The sequence below is a fragment of the Ostrea edulis genome, chromosome 9 (assembly GCF_947568905.1).
Source record: "Ostrea edulis chromosome 9, xbOstEdul1.1, whole genome shotgun sequence".
NCBI classification, from domain to species: Eukaryota; Metazoa; Mollusca; class Bivalvia; order Ostreida; family Ostreidae; genus Ostrea; species Ostrea edulis.
The window spans coordinates 64,861,091-64,885,150 of NC_079172.1; the positions used below are offsets into that span (position 1 = coordinate 64,861,091).

Consider the following 24,060-nt stretch of genomic DNA (forward strand, 5'->3'; position numbering starts at 1 on the left):
GAATAAAGAACTGTCTCAACACCAATATGACTTGAACATGATCTTGCTGTTTTGGACACAGGCAATTATATCGATCGCTTAGGTTCGAATTTACTATTAAATACTCTTTAATAGTAAATTCGAACCCAAGCAATACAATTGTCTGTGGTTTTGGATAAAATTAGGTCACAAAGACCTTGCCATAAAAAATCTATATATAAAATATGACAGCTTAAATAGTTGAGGAAATATTGAATAGGTCAGATTTTTATTAAAAGTAGGTAAAATTCCCAGGTCAAGGTCACACACCAAAGTAAATCAAGGTATACAAATATAAAATATTTTCCTTAAAGAATTAAGATATTGATTATGTCAGGGTGTTTTTTTAAAAGAAAGTAGGTCAAGGTTACTAGATCAATATGATTGTGTCACAAGGTTGTCTTGTCATAAATAATCTATATACAAAATATGAAAGCCCTACTTTGAATACTTCTGAAAATATTTAATGTTACACTTTCTTTAAAATATGTCAAATTTCAAGGTTACAATATGAAATAAAAGGTATTATTATTAGAAATTTATATAAATTATCAAAGTATGTCAACTTCAAGGTCAAAGGTCTTGGAATGAAATTCAAAACTCTCTTGTCATAAGAAATATACATACAAAATATGAAAGATCAACCTTCAGAATACAATTGTATATTGAATAGAAAAGATTTTTGTTAAAAGTGGGTCAAACTTCAAGGTCAAGGTCACACACCATTGCTTTAAGATTTTCCCTGTAAGCATATAACACTCTGTGGCCTCATCCTACCCCTGGGGACTATGAATTGCAAACTTGGATCTACTCTATGTCAGGAAGCTTTCATGTAAATTTAAACTTTTCTGGCCCTGTGATTTTTGAAAAGGTATTTAAAGATTTTTCCCAATCTGATTAAAATAAGATCTTTGATCCGCTCCGTTATTGTTATGTTGCTACACGGAGCGGATCAAAGATCTTATTTTAATCAGATTGAGATTTTTCCTATATTCTTGTATGTAAAATTTTGATCCCCTATTGAGGCCCCACCCTACCCCAGGGGGCCCATGATTTTCAAAAACTTGAATCTGCACTGTGTCAAAGCTTTCCTGTTCCATCACAATATTTTCTTAAGAGAGCTACAGTTCTGCAGCTACTTCACACATACACTGTAGATTATTTGTACCAAGTTTAGTTGAAATTGGCACAGTGGTTCTGGAGTAGATTGAGGATGAAAATGTGAAAAATTTACATATGACAGACAAATGGTGATCAGAATAGCTCACTTGAGCTTAAAAAATGTTTGAAGGAAAAGAAATCTTAATCAACATGCTCACGGTGTTTAAGCCATCTTTTTGGTAAATTTTCTGATTTCTACAAGCTGCTGCCATTGATCAAGGTGAATCTGAATAGGAAAACTTATGAGAAATTCAATCAGTATTGAAGTGAATGTGAACATCTTTGGTTTCATGCAACAGTGGTTAAAGGGACAGATATCGTAGGTTCAAATCCATAGGAAGCTGTTGGGTATTCATCGTTTGTCCCTGGCCAGGTCATGAACTCTGAGATTGGCATGGAAACACAAACTCTGACCTTTAGAACAAATATTGTTCCATTTCAGAATCCTTTTGATTTTGCTTCGTAAGATTGCAAGTAAACAACAAAGACGAAAAGGGAATGGTGAAAACATTTATTATTCAAACACTCATCATACAAGGTCACTATCATACATATTCATGACCTTCAAACTGCAGATCAGTGTCAAATTCATAATGAGGCTCTCTCCCTAGTACACCATATATGCAATTAAAACTATTTATTTCCTTTACCCATTTACCCCAAACCCCCCTCAGAGTAAGTAAATTTCGTTTTAAGTCCGTACATATAATATACATCACAGAAAACAGATGCTTATGCAAGATCTTGAACCTGAATTTTTTTAAAAGTATGCGTCATGAATACACTCTCATTAATGAAATAACCACAATTTCAAAAGTAAAAAACTCGACAAGGCTAACTTAATGTATCATATACAAACATCACTCATTTCTTCTGTACATTTCATACACAAATCTGTGACAGAATTTTGTAATGCTCTCACATTATTTCACGTCCTGAACTAACATATCATGCAGTATATTTTATCGCATTTAATGTATGTTTATTGTGACGCTGAAAGTTTTGTACAAACTGACTACCACTATTCGTACAAACTTTTGTGGATGAATTAATTAACATGCAGATACATCGTCTTTAGAAAATTGCGATATATACGACTCTCGATGTTTTGGATAGAACAATAATTTAGGCTGTATCAGCATTTACCATTTCAATGAGCTTTCCTTCTACTGTACACACGGAAATATTCGCCCCCGTTTTATTTTCGCCTCTTTTACCCTTGTCAGTGAGCGAATTTAGGACTGGATGAATTCCCCCCCCCCCCCCTTATCTCAACTCTTTTAACACAACTGTGTCTGGGCGAATTTAAAATGGAGCAAAACTGTCAAGTGCAGCAAGGCAAAAATAACCCTGCATACAGTATTATCCATTACTTTGATTTACTATTTCATTGAGCTTCCTTCTATTATGCAATACTTTTGACAAACTCCTGCAGTACTTTGAACATTTTCCTACCATAATACGTCTAGTGTTCAGGAGCTGCCTGGGAGATTTACTTTCACAATCATCAAAAAGAAACTAGTTTTCCCCCTGGCCATAATCAAAATATGTTAGACACTGTGGCACCTGTCAACAGATTCGTTGTGGAGCCCCTTAGTGTAATAATCTATAAAATAGCACTCTTATTCTTTATATCACAGATTGAGACACCATAACTACATACTTAATCAACTGTAGATCACTTTTTATTTCACGAGAACTGATTTATGCATGGATACAATAATGTATTTATTCGTGAGATATATCTTTCGCGAATCATTATGCAACTAAATTTTCGCTAATGGACAGTCCCATGAAATTACGCGTAAATAATGTTCTCATGAATCAAACGTGATTTACAGTGACTCGCTGTACACAACGTTTCATGTTTGATCTTCCCAATCGAAAACCGATCTCCCTGTCCAGCGGTTAAGTCTGAGGTACAAACCTGACAAGCAGGGAGATTCAAAACCAGGAAGAAACAAAGACGTTGTGGTAAATTAACCAGTGGCTGAGCACCATTCATAGTGACTCGAAAACAAATGATCACATGTACTTTTGCATGCTGTCAATCTAAGACCAATGTACATGATTTGAACTGCACTAATATGCTACACAATGCTTTGTTTTCTTACATTAAGTGAAAATTTCTCACAGCTCGCTCTATATGTGAAATAAGCGCCAAAGCATCCACATTGATGAATTCATAAAAAATGGTGCTTTAACAACATTCATATGGATATCTGCTATGGCACCTGTGTTTTGTTTCAATGGTTCCAAGTTTATGTGATTCAAAGTCAGATTTAAAAATACACAAAACAAGTTTATGTGATAGATTCAAAGTCAGATTTAAAAATATACAAAACAAGGGTGTGGAATGTTGTACATGACCAAAGATAAAAAAAAAAAAGGCAAACAAAAAATTGCTTGAGCAAGATACAGTGCCAAAAGAAAAAAATATATATACACAACACAAAAAAAAAGCTTTTATAAAAGAACTGAATGTGAAACAAAATGTGAAATATACGTGTAAACAAAACCCTCATGTCTCAATAAATAGATAGTTATTCAACCAGCAGCATATCTGCCAACATTCAGCGACCCTGAGAGAACAATCATCTCACATCTCCAAAAAAGTTAAAAATTTACAAATATAGAGTTAGTCATATTAAAACACACGACCTAGACGTGGTCTGAATTCTGTACATCATGACTGACATTAACATACCTATCAATCTAAAACGCTACCAAAACAGAATCGGCTACAGATCCTGTTACAAACGAGGTCTAAATGTGATTTAACACAACGGATAAATTTGGCAGTATCTCTATATCTTTCATACAGGATCATCTCAGTGAAACCCATCTACAGACGCTACATAAAACTCTCCTGTTGAATTCATTGTAAAAAGTACAACAGACATCAATCACACAGCATAAACGGTGTAAACGACTTTTGACATAACCCATACAACAAGTTTGTCTTTTTTCTTCTTCTACATTTCAGCTTTTAAAACTGTAATCAATAATCAGACAATTTACAACATAACGATATATAAAACCTACCCCACTCATCACATTAAAGAAGCTGACATTAAAACTTCAGAGAGATGAAAATCCCACATTTTGTCCTCTCTACTTTGTGAAGTCAGAATTCAGTGATATGGTTCATATGATATAAATCTGCACAGAAATCGAGCGAAACGAAAAATCTTGGCCTATGGCAGGCCTCCCATTAAATTCAAAAGAAAATTGCTTGGAAACAAGTGTGTTTAACATTGACGCGTGACGTCGACCGACAAGTAGTGAAGTGACCCCCGGTGTTGAGTATCAGCTGTTTAGTCGTGACAATATCGAGATCCTTCATTTTGGCAATTTACTTCGAGTACGGGCGCGGGTTCTTGGTAAAGTTCCGTATGGGTCTAGACGGATCTGAAATAGACAATAAATTAATCACTTGCCTACATAAATTTGTCATTATGCAGAAAGGTAATTATAAGAAATAAACATGCATTGCATCATCAAATTCTACAAAACATGTATACAATTGTACTAGGAAAATTGAGCTTCTTGGGTTAAGCGTGACAAGACTACTTTAGTAAATTGCCATCATTGTAACTTCATCAACTCCTACGTAATGATGTTGACATATTTGGACTGGCCAGTCACACTCCAGTGAAGGGAGCTAACTTCAGGCCAGGGACATCCTATCTATAGCTGACACTGTCACAGGTTGTCTGCTACATGAAACATGCTGAATTGGCAAGTTTACATACAAAATAACTTCTTTATCTAGTTTTTCCATACAAACCTCAATCTACATTTTATTATGCTCTTACGAGGACAAATCATCATTTTTGTACAACTACTCTTTACTTTTTCACAATTTCAGGCATGTTGGCAAGAGAGATAACTCTACAATGGATACATTACAAACGGGTAACATTCAAAACTGATTCCTTTCAAAGTTAGATCAGAACGGTTTACTGCATTTAACTGTACCTCATGAACATTTTGTTTGGTTTACATTATTGTTACAAAAGAAAAACTACATTTTAAGTACGGCAGAACCCGTCATTCCCAGCATGCATTGTAATAGCTCACTAAAGATTTCTACAGAACCATGACACAGTGAACTGCTCACCACTGCAAAGGAAGTGTTTCTAGAGTCTTGTGAAATCTCTTATCAAGTCCATCAACATTTCTTGTTTGCATATCACTGACAGACAGACAGATGGGCAGAGAAGATCTGAAGATTTCACATGAACATTAGGGTCAGGTGAAACATAGAAAGCTCTCTTTGAATAAACCCATCACAGAAAATGAACAAAAGCATTTTTTTTTTAACAAGCAAACATTCAGATGAGAGTTACAGCCCCTGTAAACCAGCAAAGTAATGCTCCTCACTCTCAGTAATCAATCCTTCCCCATTCTGAAATAAATGTTATTCACAAAATGTACCAAATCTTGCCACACAGCTGGTGCAGTGTAAGACAGAAAGAGAAAGGGAGAGAAACGGAGAGAGAGGGGGTGAGAACTTCACAGCAGCAGCAGCAGCACTCGTAAATGACATGCAGTGTGATCGAAATGTAAAAAGCATTTCACTTTCAGAGAATTGCAGAAATTATTAGTTATAAATCAACATTTACCATAAAAATACATGTCCTACAAGAAATAAATTCATTTATTTAATATTTCTGTAAACATACAAACTTCATACAGTGTCAACATTCTTATCTGTGGTCACAGCTTAACTTTTCATGTATGCCATCCAATTCACAGCCCCAATGAATAATTAGGCCATGTCTGACTACAGCAACATAGAAATTCAGTCAAAATTTGAAATTTCATGTGCTCTAGCCAAAATATTCAGACAAAGTCCCCAATATTTGTGATACAAATTTGTGTATAACATGCCTGTGTAATAACTTTAAGAACAAAAACTCTGGTCTGTGAATTATATACATGTTCCTCAAGTTCCAAATATAATTGTCTATTGTGCACTGTTTAAATGATTTTTAATGGACATTTTTCACTTATGAATGGTCATGTATATTGGCATAGTGTGCCTTATGTGTCAAGTTAATGAAGCAGAAAGGTTCATTGAGGCATGGAGACCCAAGGAGGGGGCAGATGTGAAAGGAGTGACACCCACCTGTTGTGGGGATCAGGAGGGCCTCCCCACAGGATTTTATTTAAAATTTAGGTTTACTTTTACATTTTCTAAGATCATCATTTTTAATGGTTATCTGTAATTTTTTAGTTTAAACAGTTAAAAATCCTATTTATACTTTTGAAGCTGTAGTTTTCAATTTGAATATTCCTTAATTTTTTTGTGGTTGTAATTTTGGGTTTTTATGTGATCTTATTTTTCGTAGAACTGGTCTGGAATTCAACAAGACTCAAGTTCTTCATGTCTATCACCATGACCATGATTCTAGTTTTACACGTAAATGTACATATTCACCATTCATCTGTATCTGCAGATTTAACTTTCAAAATGAGCACAGAATTTATACTAGGGTGTATCAGTTTGCAGATTTATCATCTTTTGTTCTGAAGTTCCTTTAAAAATCTGAATTGACTCGGAATACAAAGAACTCATGTTGTAAAATTATTATTTCTGAATGCAATATTGATACAAATTAAATAAATTTTATCTCGGTGGGATAATTATTTTTAATTCAGGGCTGTGATTGAATTCCTCAGAAAACAGAAGAAAACTGGTCAAAAAGGGAGAAAAATACCTCACCCTACCTGGAAAAATATAATTTTCTGTCACTTTAGATCAAACTCATTTTTTCAAAAATTGAGCCAATCAGAGGATTTCCTCTGAAAACAGAAAAATCACACCCCTATTTTTTTTTTTAGTACATGCATATTTTTTTTTTTAGAATTAAATTTTAATTCTTAAATTTAACTACTGGTACTATTGAAGACTAAAATTATGTGTAGACATGTGAGTTGTTGCTTGTACGGATGCTATGACACAGGTGAATGCCCACTCCAGCATGCTAGAGGTTCACGGTGAAATATTTTGTGTTAGGGACGTTAACCGAGGCTCTAACTTGTTGGGAGTATTCTAGAGGTTCACAGCGAGATACTTCATGAAAGGGACGTTAAGCGAGACTCTAACTTGTTGGAGTATGCTAGAGGTTCACGGCGAGATACTTCGTGTTAGGGCATTAATTGAGGCTCTAACTTGTTGGAGTATTCTAGAGGTTCACAGTGAGATACTTCATGTAAGGGACGTTAAGCGAGACTCTAACTTGTTGGAGTATGCTAGAGGTTCACGGTGAGATACTTTGTGTTAGGGACATTAATCAAGACTCTAACTTGTTGGAGTAGTGAATGGCCCCGATATCACTCTGTTATTGTTAGATACATATACACAGCTAACATTGATTTCACCCCTCGAAAACCATTGAAAATTTATTAGAATTTTCTGAAGAAAAAATTGTTACAAATTTGTTGAAGTTTTAAATAATAAAAAAAAATTAATATGGTACAAGTCAATATATGTTTGATAGTTTTTTTTTAACATTCAGATTCTTCAGGATAATGAAACTATTATGGACTGTTTAGCAGGGAGACATCACAAATTATTAGGTCTAAGTAGGATTATGACAAACAGTACATGACCATAGCTTGTACAGTAACAACTTTGTAAAAGGAGCTGGTTTGGCTTTCAAAGAAGATATGGTGTTTGGGACTGTCCAGGGGAGATAATGTGAGATGTTTGGGACTGTTCAGGGGAAATAATGTGAGATGTTTGGGACTATTCAGGGGAGATAACGTGAGATGTTTGGGACTGTTCAAAGGAGATAACACGAGATGTTTGGGACTGTTCAGGGGAGATAACATCAGATGTTTGGGACTGTCCTGGGGAGATAATGTGAGATGTTTGGGACTATTCAGGGGAGATAATGTGAGATGTTTGGGATTGTTCAGGGGAGATAACATGAGATGTTTGGGACTGTTCAGGGGAGATAATGTGAGATGTTTGGGACTATTCAGGGGAGATAATGTGAGATGTTTGGGACTGTTCAGGGGAGATAACATGAGATGCTTGGGACTGTTCAGGGGAGATAATGTGAGATGTTTGGAACTGTTCATGGGGTTAACGTGAGATGTTTGGGACTCTTCAGGAGAGACAACTGACCTGTTTAGGACTGTAGTACCCAGGCCGTACATGGACTTGGTCTTCATGAAGCATGTATTCTTCTTCCACTTCTTCAACCTTTGAAAGCTCTGCAAAAAATCACCCACAAAACATTAGCAATTCACACAGTAACAGAAAAAAATCACCCACAAAACATTAGCAATTCACACAGTAACAGAAAAAATCACCCACAAAACATTAGCAATTCACACAGTAACAGAAAGAATCACTCACAAAACATAGATCAGCGATTCTCATAGCAACAGGAATCCACACACAGGGAAATCAAGCCCAGGATAAATCTCAGAATGGTTAGATGTGTGTTCAAATGGAATGTTATTTCTTTGAACAACCCTGCTACATTGTTCACCTAAGTCACCTTGGCCCATATTAAAAGAGTTTCCCTATATATTCGCATGTAAAACTTCAATCCCCATTGTGGCCCCAACCTACCACCGGGAGTCATGATTTTAGCAAACTTTAATCTGCACTATGTCAGGAAGCTTTCATGTAAACTTTTCTGGCCCTGTGGTTCTTTGGACAAGAAGTAGAAAATGTAAAAAGTTTCCAGACGACGGACATGCAATCAGAAAAGCTCACTTGAGCTTTAAGCTCAGGTGAGCTAACAATACCTGTGTTTGGGTTTTTGTATCGGGACGTAGGGGGTCGGACTTCCGACATGTCACTGTTGCTCCGGCGCAGTGGTTTCCTTCTCTCTATCTCTCTGTTGTCCTGAGCTATTCTGTTATCTGTTTAAAAATCACTATTTCCATCAGATGCTTGGTACCATAAAGAATAAAATGAAATTTAAATTTCACAAGAATAAATCCTGTTAATGTCAGTAAAGCAGTTTTGGGTGAAGAACAATAACTTAACTCCCAATTCCCGAACTAAATGCAAAACTGAACAATGCACACATTAAGATCAATGTTAAAAGAGTCGTTTTTCCAAAACAAATGCCCCGAACAAAGTAAACTTTCCTTTTTAGACACCAAAGCAACAGAAATAGATAGAAAAAAAAAACCACCATGAAACTTACATAGAGACCGGAGGTGATAAGAAAATCCGATCTTCTGAATTGCATGCTTGTGTTCATAATCTGTTCGGTTTTGTATTTGCAGTTTCACACTTCAAGCAGCCATTTTATTTTGTGCAAAACATACGTGCACCATATGTTTGTGAAAATATTCAGATTAACATTTTTTGGTAAATACTTAGTAACTTTCATGGTGAATACTTAGTATATTTTTTGGTAAATACTTAGTAACTTTCATGGTGAATACTTAGTATATTTTTTGGTAAATACTTAGTAACTTTCATGGTGAATACTTAGTATATTTTTTGGTAAATACTTAGTAACTTTCAAGGTGAATACTTAGTATATTTTTTGGTGAATACTTAAGTGCGTTTCATGGTGAATACTTAGTTCATTTTTTGGTAAATACTTAGTGCATTTCATGGTGAATACTTAGTATGTTTTTGTGAATGGAAGAATGTAAGACATTAATGTCTCCAGCCATGTCTTGACTGGAGCATAAATAAATTTGGAATTTCTGTAGATAGAAGTCCTGACAGTCAGCAGAGAATCGGCATGCAGTCATCAGTTACCAAAAATACTAAAAAAAAGTCATTAGAGCTTGGAAAACAAAAGTGAAACTGAAACGGGTGTAACTTCCCAACATGCACCACTGCAAAGGGTATAGGGGAGACCAATCTCGACTCACCCTTGCCACGACTTAACCCTGATGGCCCCTGTTTTCTTTGCTTAATTGAGTCACCACCCCTCTTTGATCCCCCTCCCACTTCAGGATTTTTTTGAGACAATTTGCCCGTGTCATTTGTTTTACTGCCTGCCTCGTTCAGTTGACTGATGGGCTCTGGATCTGTGTTTATTTTATAACAATCTGTCACCATGACCAGAATAATAAAGCATTTTACCACATCTTGCAAAGTGTGGTTCTACTGTACATACAGATAAATCAGAGACTTGTAAAGTGTGGTTCTACTGTACATACAGATAAATCAGAAACTTGTATAGTGTGGTCCTACTGTACATACAGATAAATCAGAAACTTGTATAGTGTGATCCTACTGTACATACAGATAAATCAGAAACTTGTATAGTGGGGTCCTACTGTACATACTGTAAGTAAAGATAAAACAGATACTTTGTAGTAGAAGACTCTTCAGTAAAAGGAGGAGTGTTTTGCATGTAGATGTTACTGAGCTGAGGATAAATAAAGTGCAGTGTGGAAAAGTGTTTTGTGATTATTCTGTGATTTTAGAAATAGGTCTAATGTGTTTAACAATTTAAACTAGTGTGGTTTGAATTCCACATGTGATAACAGACATACAGATGGACACAGTGACTCCCGTATATCTATCTTCTCCCTCTCTTCAATGCAAGGCTTATAGAAATGTGAGCAGGACTCATCATGCAAGTTTGAACAGTAATCACTGTAAACTGTACTCTATGTGAACAGTAATCACTGTATACTGTACTCTATGTGTGAACAGCAATCACTGTAAACTGTACTCTGTGTGAACAGTAATCACTGTAAACTGTACTCTGTGTGTGAACAGCAATCACTGTAAACTGTACTCTGTGTGTGAACAGCAATCACTGTAAACTGTACTCTATGTGAACAGTAATCACTGTAAACTGTACTCTATGTGTGAACAGCAATCACTGTAAACTATACTCTATGTGTGAACAGCAATCACTGTAAACTGTACTCTGTGTGTGAACAGCAATCACTGTAAACTGTACTTTATTTGTGAATAGCAATCACTGTAAACTGTACTCTATGTGTGAACAGCAATCACTGTAAACTGTACTCTGTGTGAACAGTAATCACTGTAAACTGTACTCTGTGTGTGAACAGCAATCACTGTAAACTGTACTCTATGTGTAAACAGCAATCACTGTAAACTGTACTTTATTTGTGAATAGCAATCACTGTAAACTGTACTCTATGTGTGAACAGCAATCACTGTAAACTGTACTCTGTGTGAACAGCAATCACTGTATACTGTACTCTATGTGTGAACAGCAATCACTGTAAACTGTACTCTATGTGAATAGCAATCACTGTAAACTGTACTCTATGTGTGAACAGCAATCACTGTAAACTGTACTCTGTGTGAACAGCAATCACTGTATACTGTACTCTATGTGTGAACAGTAATCACTGTAAACTGTACTCTGTGTGAATAGCAATCACTGTATACTGTACTCTATGTGTGAACAGCAATCACTGTAAACTGTACTCTATGTGTGAACAGCAGATTTAAAACTGTACATCATGCGAGCAGCAGTTAACTGAATACTGAACATATTGTACATGCTTGATCATTTGCGTGTTGTAAAGCATACACTGTGCGTCTTGCCCTTACCTAATTCATCATCATCCAATACAAAGCTTGGCTGGTGACCATCGATTGTGTCCTCTCCCACTCGAAGGTCATTTGTGCTGTAACTCTTCCTGATGTGATCGACCAGCGAGGACTGACCCTGTCAACACAGAACACTATAATAATTATAATAATGATAATAACAATAGCGTTTATTTATCCAGGATGACAAAAATTAGCACACAGCAAGTTTTGATTGTAGTCACTTCACAAAGTATTCACACCAGTGTCATGTAAACTCTGCACATCATGGTTTGCATTTGATAAATAATAATTGTCAATTAGCATTTGATAATTCAAATAATTTGATCAAGGTATTTATTTCAAGAATCCAATTTAACAAGTAAATAATCACACAAGTATGATGGCCACATACCATCTAGTGATTTTGAAGATTAAAGAACCACTAGCATGCAATAGTTTGGTTGTCACCATGTGACCACTAGCAAGCGATAGTTTGGTTGTCACCATGTGACCACTAGTCAACAATAATTTGTGACCACTAGTCTTCAGTAGTTTGTCTTTACCTTCTCTACCTTGGCAACATTACCTTTATCGCCGTGGTAACCACCACATTAGTGGCGTACGTCAGTCCCCGCGTCCCCAGACTCAGTAGAGTGGTGTAGCCCTTCTTACTATACTGGTCTATACATTCATCAATTTCCTGAAATAAACATGATCAAAGAACTGATGTAAGATGATTTGAAAGAGAAAATAGTTTCTACTGAGAACACACACAGGCAAAACTGAACATGATGGTGTGTTATATGAACCCCAAACAGCAAACTCCTGGTGTGATGAAATGTCGCATCGTTGATTTTCACCAACATAAGAAAACCGACAAAGCTTCAAAATCACTGTACGCTTCACAAATTTGATCTCTGACGGAGGAAGGGCAACGTATAATTATACAACATGTACTGTATCTGTCCAAATATTTCAGCACTTCATAACATCTTATTGACTAGCAGCTACATCTCATTATGTATTGATTATGACTAGCACTCTTACACAGCTACATCTCATTATGTATTGATTATGACTAGCACTCTTACACAGCTACATCTCATTATGTATTGATTATGACTAGCACTCTTACACAGCTACCAGTGTTTCCGAAGGTTCGTCGGACCGTCGGACAAGTCCGGTAAAAATAGACTCGGTCCGGTAAAAGTTAGAATCGTGACGGACCAAATGTCCGGTAATGTAGAGGCAATGAAAACTGGGAGAATAATGATAAATGAATAAAATAAAATTGAAATTCAAAACATGTTCATCTTTTCCATGGATTCCTAAAATGGTTTTCAAAAAGTGTCGTTGTTATCGTACTCCAACACGGGATCGTCGCTTCTAAATATATCGGGTTCGACATTTACATACAGTATTTTAGTTCCGGTATAAACCGTGAAATGTTGGGACTGAAATTTGTTGAGGGTGCTATACCAGGAAAAAAACTAAAGCTTAGCAATCCCGATTCAACGAAAAACAACAAGAATTACGAGGCGAAAAGACCTCCACGAAAATTTAACCCAAAATGGAAGGAGGGGCGATCATGGCTGACTTACAACGACGAGAAAAGTGCAATGACTTGTTCAGTGTGTGTCGAGCGTTATGCTTCAAAGTCAGGTTCCAATCGTACCCCAACTGGAATAAGCTCAAACTTAAAAGGTCAGAACACCTTTTTAGACGGATGCACAAATTTCAGAGTGACTGCTGTGGTCGACCACGAGTCCAGCGTTGCTCATAAAAAGGCCATAGAATTTCAAAATGCGTCTGCTAAGACAGGGTCGGATATTTTGACCAACACTTCTGCCGGCAAAGCTTTACAGTCGTTAAGAAAAGCTGAAAAAGACAGACTTGTTTTTTTATTTCGAAATGCTCATGCTGTTATGAAGCACAATCGGCCAATGCGTGACTACACATGGTTGTGTTCATTGGATCAAGTTAAAGGTAAAGTACATGTAAATTTTTATATTATATGCTGGTCTTACGTCTAAAAAATCTCTAGAACTTGTGTTTTCTTGTTATGAAATATCAACCTAAAATAGCTTATGTAATATTATATCTTTAAGGTATTGATCTAGGCGGCACATATATCAACGACAAAGCTGCCATTGAATTTGTGAAGTCAATAGCTGCTACCGAGAGAGACAACACTGTAGATTTTCTCAGCAAAGTCAACTTTTTCTCTATCATGATGGACGGATCAACTGACATCAGTGGTGATGAACAGGAGGCACTTTATTTGCGGTTCTCCTTGCATGGAAAAGTCACAGAGAGATTCCTAGCAATTGGAACACCAAATAGCACCTGTGCAGTTGACTTGGAATCCTTTTTGATGAAGGTGTTTACTGATTGCAGGATTGATAAAGGTACATCTTTTTGAAGGTAGTGGTACATGTCTATGTTATTGTTGAAATTACATATATATGCTCTGTCACAATATGCAGTGACTAATCTGAAATCACTACGTAAATTATGCATAACATTCAAATATCTAAAAGAAAAGGAATTTAGTTCATTCAGTCAGTCCTGCCACTATTTCAGCAGAGACATGACGAAACGAAAGTTAATAATTAAATTTTATCAAAAAACAATGTATAGAATTAGAAACATGATAACATTTGGTTGCAATTACTATTTACAGCAAAACTGGTTGGAATGGGGAGTGATGGGGCCTCAAACATGGTGGGGAAAAAAGGAGGACTCTCTGCTCTGTTGAAAAACAACATTAACGATGAACTTGTTAATGTCCATTGCTTTGCGCATAGACTTGAACTGGCGTTCAGGGATGTACTCAAAAAAAGCAAACTGTACGATAGACTTATGACGTTACTGATAGGTCTGTACTATTTTTACACAAAACAGTACAAAAACAAGCGGGGGCTACTTGATGCTATCAGAGCTTTAAATGTGAAGGGTGTGGTGCCTACAAAGGTGACCGGAACACGTTGGCTAGCCCATTTGTTCCGTGGGATGAACAACATGATGCGTACTTTCCAAGCATATGAGGCACATCTCTGTAGCCTGAGCCACAAGAATCCTAAAGCAGAGGGCCTGGCAAAGATCTTGTTGAGGAAAGACCTTGTGTGCTTTGTTCTTTTTCTCCAGGTTTGTACTTTATAGAATAAATCAAACATTAGTCCGACAATTGGTAGATATGGTAACTATTCAAGAAATCAAATGTCTCATAATTACGACAATAACTGAGAGCTGATAAATTCTTTAAATTAAACTGTATCAAACATCATCATACATGCATAAAGCAAATCTCCACATTCCATCATCTTCATGTGTGTTGTCATCAAATTTTATTAACAGGAAGCTTTAGAACCTCTCATGAGACTGTCGCTTAAACTGCAAAAAACAGAATCCACTGTGGCTGATAGTGTTATTTGGGCAGAATCCACCATAGAGTTGTTGGAAGAGTTCAAGACCAGGTAAGACTCACTGAAGTGTTAACACTCTGAATCATTCATGTAAATTTTATGTATAAAATAAAATCAATCTCATTTGTCTCTTTAAATAATACTGAGATGCATGTGAAAAATGTTTTGCTTTGCTTCTTAATCAAAAAGCAATAACATAAGTAGATCAAAAATTACTTTGTCATTTAGGGACCTTAAAAGTGTTTCCGAAATTATGGAAGCAGGCACATATGAGGGCATTACTCTGCGGGGTAATACACCTTCGTTGTCATACAAGAATGAAATTCTTAGTGGGCTCATAGATGCACTGAAAGAGAGATTTGAGTTGGGCGTTTCTGAAACGAATGTTATGAACTCAACAAGAATTCTGCACTTTAAGAATTGGCCAACAGTTGAAAGTCCAGATTTAGGAGGTTATATCAACAAACTTTGTTAAAGTTCTTTGTTGATGTTTTGTTTTAGTTGACACGTTTTGGTTTTATTCAATTAATCATAAATGTTACTGCTTCTGTGTTATTCATATGAATGTGTTTGTCTGTTTACAAATTAATGTAGACTGTAGTGTAAAAGACTTTATATTCTTCAACATACGATTCAATTGATATGAAATCAAGTTATTAAGTAAACTGGTAAGATATGGTTGTTCTGATAAAGTGCGATTCGCATTATGATGATCATATACTTTATAATTATGTACATTATTTACAATAACAATGACACAATATATGCTGTAATAGTATTGTGTGACTCTGTAATTTTAATATTCACTTATTGACTTAACCATTTGGCATCACCATGTACAAATAAAAGACCTCTGATTTATTATTGTTTATTTCATTTCAGTCTTTGCTGAAACAGAAATAATGACCATTGCCAACCATTACAGCAAAACTCTTCTAAGAGCCATACCAGATTTTTCTGTTCAGGAGACCATGAATGAGCTCAGGCTTTTCAAGAAAATTCTCTACAGAAAGTAGGTTCCTATCCCAGTGGTGATATTAAAACTAAATATCATAATGTTATGACTGGTATGCCAAAATAAAATTTCAGTATCATCATAAATTAATCAATATAATTACAGACATGGAAGTAAAGTTCAGGAATTGAAATGGTGTGATGCTCATGATCCTGAGTTTCCAATGCTGATGGCCGTGATTGAGCTTCTAGGATGCATTCCCCCTACAAGCGTCAGCTGTGAGACTACTTTTTCTCACATGAAACTTGTTAAGACAAGTAGACGAACACGCCTTCAAACCTCTACCCTCAACGATATTCTCATGGTCAAACTTCAAAGTCCACGAGTTACAGAATTTGACCCTACGTCATCTATTGACAAATGGCTGGTAATTCAAATTTAGTATTGAATGACATAATTTGCATTATCAAATTAAAGAAACAATATTTGAATATACATGAATTAATTGATTTTTTTCTCCTCTCAAAACAACTTTGTCAAGTGATGGAATTTCATACTAGCTGATACAAATGCATTATTCTCTATTTGTTATCAGTTGCTTCACATTTTCTACCACAGTCCTTAGCTCTGAAGCCACGTCTGCCAAACTACCAGAGGGCAAAGAAAGCTGGTCAGTCCACCAATGTGATTGATGTGGGATCCTCCATTGACATCACTGAACTTCAAGGTTGGTAAACTTAAATCCCCCTCCCCCCAATTTCTTTCTAATCTCTCAATATTGAAAAGCTTATTTTTTCCCCTAGATTTGTCAGAAAACACAGACATAAATAACATTCCTGAGAGCATGGACAAAGACACAACTGATTCTGAAGCTGATGAATTTCAAGGTATGTATAGTAATTTCGCATATAATTTTATGATTTTTGACAATATTCATAAGTATCACAAGTCAAATTTAATAACAACTACACTACAATTTATTAATTTCCAGGCTCAGCAGAAAACGCAGTTATGGACAACGACGACATGTTTGCTCTAGAAGAAATTTATGAGTCCAAGGATGATGACGAAAACGATCATTATTGTGATGAATTTCGAGATGAACATGATAATTGGGCATTGATGTTTGAGCTAGTTAGAGATTAAATAATAAATATTGGTGCACTGTCAGTTTTTGTTTATTTGTATATGACTTTCGTTCGGTCTGGTAAATCATCATTCGGTCTGGTAAAAACAGAAATTTTACCAGACCGAATGACTGGTAATATAATTTAGACCTTCGCGAACACTGAGCTACATCTCATTATGTATTGATTATGACTAGCACTCTTACACGTTATAAGTCTCCCTTACTGGATACAAATTCAGACTGTTACATTCAGATTATTTTACCTGGGTTTATCAATATACATATTCTCTGTATCCCAGTACACCTGGAATTTCCTCCGGTGACAGCTGGGGAGGATCTCATCACACTCACATCTTATCAAACCAATTTGTGAATGGGACAGACACTTCAGAGATGTCTAGACATAAATTTCAGGAGAAGTACCTTCTCTCACGTGGTGAAGTGTGAGTGTACATATTTATTGCAGAGGAAGGGGGGCCTATAAGCTATCAAATCATCTTACCTTTTCCCTCTTGGCAAAGTGAGGGTGCACAAATTTCTTGTATAGGTAGCTGGAGCCTTTAGTCACAGGTAATAACAACCAAATGACAAACAGGATCTTAACTTCATAATAAAATGGAAGCCTACAAGACAAAACAACCAATCAGATCTGTTATTCTGTAATTCTAACGTCTGTATAATTAAATCACAACCAATCATCAAGAACTAATCAGCCAATCACTAGAGCTGTATGTGATACTTAAGAACTAAATAAGAAATATTTGTGAAACATATACCATCTCTGCCTATATTAAAATCTATGTGTAGAAAATGTGGTGACCTTTGACCTAACTGGACCAGTCATTATTTTACAATCAAAACAATGAGTTTCAGATTACTCCCCTCTCCCTTCACCAATAGGTCATGAGTCTGGAGTACCTCTTCATTCTTACTTTTAAATTATCTTTGTTCAGATAAAAATTTATAAAGTCTCCCAAACAAGGATACTGGCTGTATAAAAGTGGCCTTTTCTGATTACTACTATTTTCCTCCCTTGACAAAATCCCTGCCAATTCTAACTTCATTTGACAAATCTAGATCACAAAGACTTGGATTTTGAAATTTTACAAAAAAATCCCATTTGTTCCCTCAATAAAATTGGTGTCACTTGACCTTGATCCTAGTTTGTAGGTCTCAACATCCTCTCATAATTTTGATCCCATGCCTCTATTAGTCTGGGTTCTAAAGTTATACAAGTTTTTATAATCAAGATCAAAGGTCAAGGTCACTGGAAATACTAGTTTGTAGGTCACTACATCCTTTTATCATTTCAGAAGATTACATGTTTCTATCAGTCCCGGTTCTAGAGTTATACCAGATTTATGTTCAAGTTCAGAGGTCAAGGTTACTAGTTTTACTTGACCATAATACTAATTTGTATATCCCATCATCCTTTACTGTGAATTTACAGTAAGTGTGAATGACTCAGCTTCTCAAGTTCATTCGAGGTCTCGGATAGTTGGTTTCAAAACAAATCTGTCAATGTTGACACATCAAGGAAAGAACAATCACTGCGATTGGACCAATATTTAAAGGGGCGGGAATAAAAATAATTTTAGATGGTCACACGTGTCTTTACACTGGCATGTCATTACATAATCTTTTAGCACGATGGAAGAGACTGCGAAAAGGGAAAACCAATACCAACTAAAACAATGACGTTGATTTTAAAATTACATGCCGAGGGTTTATTTTATGGTAAAATCAGTAAGAAATTAGGCGTCGTAAAGGCCACGTTATAAAATTGTCAATCATGGGAACTCTTGCACCGAAAATGTCGTCAACGAAGCTCACACCGGCAATGCTCACACCGGATGTACTTTTGTTAATCGAGTATGAAATTAAAAAGAAATCAAGTGTATATTAATAGAGAAATCAGATAAAATTTATTAAGAAGAAATATTTGTACCCCTGACAATGTACCAAAGGTGTCTTTAATTTGTAGAACTGCGAGAAGTTTTTAGGGAAATGACTTTCAAGAAACTGCAAAGAAAATCCAAGAGAAGCATATTTCGTCTGAACACAGGGACTCGTCACGAAATATTTGTCTTTTTAAAATTTGACATCGTCTATTCTATATTTACAAATAAATGTAAATATAGAATAGAGAGGGTCAATTCGTGACGAGCCCCTGTGGTCTGAACACGAACGAAGTGTTGAAAATTTCTTTGCTACTGATTTTATTGCAATTTAGGCCGAGTCAGTTATATATATATATATATATATATATAGAGAGAGAGAGAGAGAGAGAGAGAGAGAGAGAGAGAGAAACTCTAAACGCTTTGTTGAAATATTTCGACCGGGTTACCCGGTCTTCTCCAGTCGTGTTTTCGTGAAGAAGACCGGTAACATGGTCGAAATATTTCAACAAAGTGTTTAGAGTTTTTTCTGTATTTTACTTCCAAAAAAGAGGCTTTCTATATATATATATATATATATATTGACGAAGCGAGTGTCGCGTTCGTACAACGGGTAATCGCAATCATGGACATACCATAGGAACTTGAAATTTTATCAATAAAGTTAATAAAATGTACTTGATTGACCATAGCTCAAGGCTTGGTCAATCAAGTACATTTTATTAACTTTATTGATAAAATTTCAAACTCCTATGGACATACAGTTAGGGGTGGACCAGTGATATAGGTTCAAAGGTACGCCAGTATCGCAACATTAACAATCGACCTTTGCTGTGGTTTATTATGACGTTATAGAATGCTAACGAAATGCTGAATTTCTTTAATAATGTGTTACATGTACAGGAGAGGGGTGGTTTGGGGAATTTAGTTTTTGCTAGAATTCACAGAACTTGCCGTTGTTCATTCAATTAACAGTATCTAGCGATGGTCACTTCCGAATTACTTACGAAAATGTGGGTATATATAACAGTAAAAGACATCAAAGCATGCCATGTGTTGAAAATAAATGTTTTCCCGAAGTAGAATATCTATTGATCTTATTACTTAATCTGACAAATTATTTTAGGGGCGAGATCAAATGTTCAATGTTAGAGAAAACTGAGTTCGCATAGTTCTCACCAAGACACCCCCCCCCCCCCCCCCCCAATACAAAACTAAATATGAAGTATGTTGAAACTAATCGATTAACAAGTAAAACAAATGAAAGTGTACATTGAAACTATTAAACGTTTATTAAAATGTATTATTATGTGGTTTTAAAGTCAGTTGTCTTTTTCCCCACTAACATGTAATCGATGTCGGATGACAGAAACTTACGAGTTTTTACCCCCTCTTCCCCCTAACTATTTGAATTTAGAAATTTTTCCGACATGATCTTTTCCAATGCTTTGCAAGATTTTGAAAATATCCTCTGAGAGATTTATTTTAAAATAACGATATGGAAACTGCGAATGTGAAAGAGACAACAAAACAAAAGCATTGTTCTTAAACGGACAAAATCGCCTATAGAAACATGTACTAAAATTTCTGATCACTTAAAACTGACAAGTATCTACAGGAATTTAAGGGAGTAACCTTTCAATTTTTATTGGGATATAGAGGCAACTGCGGATCCTGCCTTTTCCCGCAGCATTTTCAATCCCGCCTTTTTCTTTTCTTTTCAATATTCAGCACTATTTGAATTCTGGGATATTGCTATCCTGCCCTTTCTTTACATATCGGAGCTCGCCTTTTTGACCCTGTATTCCCCCTCCCATACCTATTGATACTGCGATGGATTATAAGTATAACACGGTTATTCCTGTTTAAAAGATAAAATTTATAAGGTATCTGATAAAAGTTATATCTTCTAAAGTTTACGAGATATCTTGTATCTTTTATAAGACATCTTATATTTTTTTCTTTATAAGATATCCCATCACTCTTATGCATGCAGATATCTAGTATATATAAGATAAACTTTACAAGACATTTTATTAACGTAATCTCAAATCTCCGTTGTCAAATCAAAACCGATATTGAATCTCACGCTACGTACGGTGCAATTTACACTGAAATCAAATATTGAAACTTACACTTGTTAGGCACGAGATAATATAATGCCAAATACTTGGGACCGCCTACCTATAATTTAACCGACCTATCAAAAGCGCTCTTTAAAATTACTCAGGGACTTTCCAAATGAACCTATCTGAAGCACGTCATGTACTTGCCGATATGTCTCGTTCACACTTACTGTAAATCCACAGTAATTATTTCTGAAGATCCCATCTCTTTATCAGATCTAGTTCTTAAGTAATACCAAGTTGTGATCTAAGGTCAGAGGTCAAGGTTACTGGAGTCACTTGACCTTGATTCTAGTTTGTAGATCTTATCATCTTCTTAACATTTCTGAAGGTCCCATGTCTCTATCAATTCTAGTTCTAAAGTTATATGAGTTTGTATGTTCAAGGTACTAATTTGTAGATCCCATCATTCTTTCATTATTTCTGAAGACCCCATGTCTATATCAGACCTCGTTCTTAAGTAATACCAATTTTATGTTCAAAGGTTATAAGTCAAGGTCACTGGAGTCAGTTAACCTTGACACTAGTTTGTAGGTCTTGTCATCCTCTTGCCATTTCTGGAGATCCCTGGTGCTATTAGTCCCGATTTTAAAGTTATACCAGTTTTTATGTTCATGGTCGGAGGTCAAGGTCACTTGACCTTAATACTAATTTGTAGGCCTTGTCATTCTCTATTCATTTCCGAAGACCCCAGGACTCTATATATCATATTTGCCAAGTTATATCTGTTGAATTTTGGAATTAATTTCCCCCCATAGAGTTCCATGTTAAACTAAACTCTCATTTGATCCCTCCAAAATGTATCCTAACCCCCTTTTAATCTGCAAACAAAAACATTTCTGCACATCTAGATACATTGGCCTATCATATCCTTGAATATCTAATACTTTTATCAACTAGTTACGGAGAATGGTGTCGGACAGTTTTAGGTTCAAGAAAGAAGCGGAAGAAGAGAAAGAAGAAGAGGAAGAATAATGAGAACCGAGCAAAAAAACTAAGTCTCCAAACTTCATTTGGGAGACCTAATTAATGAAAGACGACCACTCACCACGACAGTAGGACATCAGTGAAGGTTTCTATTGCACTAAACAGGGCAAACACAATCCAATACATCATCCATTTCACCTGTAAAACAGAGTATACACTCATCTACATAGTAAATAAAACAGAATATACACTCATCTACATAGTAAATAAAACAGAATATACACTCATCTACATAGTAATTAAAACAGAGTATACACTCATCTACATAGTAATTAAAACAGAATATACACTCATCTACATAGTAATTAAAACAGAGTATACACTCATCTACATAGTAAATAAAACAGAGTATACACTCATCTACATAGTAAATAAAACAATATACACTCATATACATAGTAAATAAAACAAAATACACTCATATACATAGTAATAAAACAATATACACTCATATACATAGTAAATAAAACAGAGTATACACTCATCTACATAGTAATTAAAACAGAATATACACTCATCTACTTAGTAATTAAAACAGAAAATACACTCATCTACATAGTAATTAAAACAATATACACTCATCTACATAGTAATTAAAACAGAATATACACTCATCTACATAGTAATTAAAACAGAATATACACTCATCTACTTAGTAAATAAAACAGAATATACACTCATCTACATAGTAAATAAAACAGAATATACACTCATCTACATAGTAAATAAAACAGAGTATACACTCATCTACACAATAATTAAAACAGAATATACACTCATCTACATAGTAATTAAAACAGAATATACACTCATCTACATAGTAAATAAAACAGAATATACACTCATCTACTTAGTAATTAAAACAGAAAATATACTCATCTACATAGTAATTAAAACAGAATATACACTCATCTACATAGTAAATAAAACAGAATATACACTCATCTACATAGTAATTAAAACAGAATATACACTCATCTACATAGTAAATAAAACAGAATATACACTCATCTACATAGTATTTAAAACAGAATATACACTCATCTACATAGTAATTAAAACAGAATATACACTCATCTACTTAGTAATTAAAACAGAAAATACACTCATCTACATAGTAATTAAAACAGAATATACACTCATCTACATAGTAAATAAAACAGAATATACACTCATCTACTTAGTAAATAAAACAGAATATACATTCATCTACATAGTAAATAAAACAGAATATACATTCATCTACATAGTAATTAAAACAGAATATACACTCATCTACATAGTAATTAAAACAGAATATACACTCATCTACATAGTAAATAAAACAGAATATACACTCATCTACATAGTAAATAAAACAGAATATACACTCATCTACATAGTAAACAAAACAGAATATACACTCATCTACATAGTAATTAAAACAGAATATACACTCATCTACATAGTAAATAAAACAGAATATACACTCATCTACATAGTAAATAAAACAGAATATACACTCATCTACATAGTAATTAAAACAGAATATACACTCATCTACACAATAATTAAAACATAATATACACTCATCTACATAGTAATTAAAACAATATACACTCATCTACATAGTAATTAAAACAGAATATACACTCATCTACATAGTAAATAAAACAGCAGGGCTCGAAATTAACATATGCCCGTCAGTCTGTGACTGGTTAAAAGTATGGCGGACTGACTGACATTTGTTTTAGTCAGTCCGATGAGACTGGTTAATTTTCTAAAGCATCATTTTGGAAAATATACTTATGAAATTTTCTACACACATTTGACATGCTTCGATCTGTAGATATCAGACGAATC

General features: G+C 35.1%; 3 protein-coding genes across 4 annotated transcripts in view; 2 read left to right on the forward strand and 1 right to left on the reverse strand.

Moving 5' to 3' along the window:
- Positions 1-1,673: 1,673 nt before the first annotated feature.
- LOC125657525 (receptor expression-enhancing protein 1-like) overlaps positions 1,674-24,060 on the reverse strand; it is a 32,333-nt gene continuing 9,946 nt past the window's right edge. The window contains exons 3-10 of one of the 2 annotated variants that reach the window (XM_048888160.2): positions 22,280-22,356; positions 17,710-17,830; positions 12,285-12,398; positions 11,717-11,834; positions 8,953-9,069; positions 8,321-8,409; positions 5,808-5,823; positions 1,674-4,590 (exon numbers count right to left, since the gene is read on the reverse strand). In XM_048888160.2, coding sequence (XP_048744117.1) covers positions 4,535-4,590; positions 5,808-5,823; positions 8,321-8,409; positions 8,953-9,069; positions 11,717-11,834; positions 12,285-12,398; positions 17,710-17,830; positions 22,280-22,356 — 708 coding nt within the window. In that variant the 3' untranslated portion in view covers positions 1,674-4,534. The remainder of the gene's footprint in view (positions 4,591-5,807; positions 5,824-8,320; positions 8,410-8,952; positions 9,070-11,716; positions 11,835-12,284; positions 12,399-17,709; positions 17,831-22,279; positions 22,357-24,060) is intronic. The other variant, XM_048888161.2, reaches the window with a different exon arrangement.
- LOC125665433 (zinc finger protein 862-like) lies at positions 12,853-16,135 on the forward strand. The gene is made up of 5 exons (XM_056149922.1): positions 12,853-13,684; positions 13,807-14,106; positions 14,382-14,845; positions 15,056-15,174; positions 16,006-16,135. The coding sequence occupies exons 1-5, from the start codon at positions 13,144-13,146 to the stop codon at positions 16,013-16,015; spliced, it is 1,434 nt and encodes a 477-aa protein (XP_056005897.1). The 5' UTR covers positions 12,853-13,143; the 3' UTR covers positions 16,016-16,135.
- Positions 16,012-17,248, forward strand: LOC130050289 (uncharacterized). Its single transcript, XM_056149924.1, has 5 exons — positions 16,012-16,135; positions 16,244-16,505; positions 16,697-16,805; positions 16,882-16,965; positions 17,070-17,248. Exons 1-5 carry the CDS (start codon positions 16,026-16,028, stop codon positions 17,222-17,224), a joined length of 720 nt encoding a protein of 239 aa, XP_056005899.1. The 5' UTR covers positions 16,012-16,025; the 3' UTR covers positions 17,225-17,248.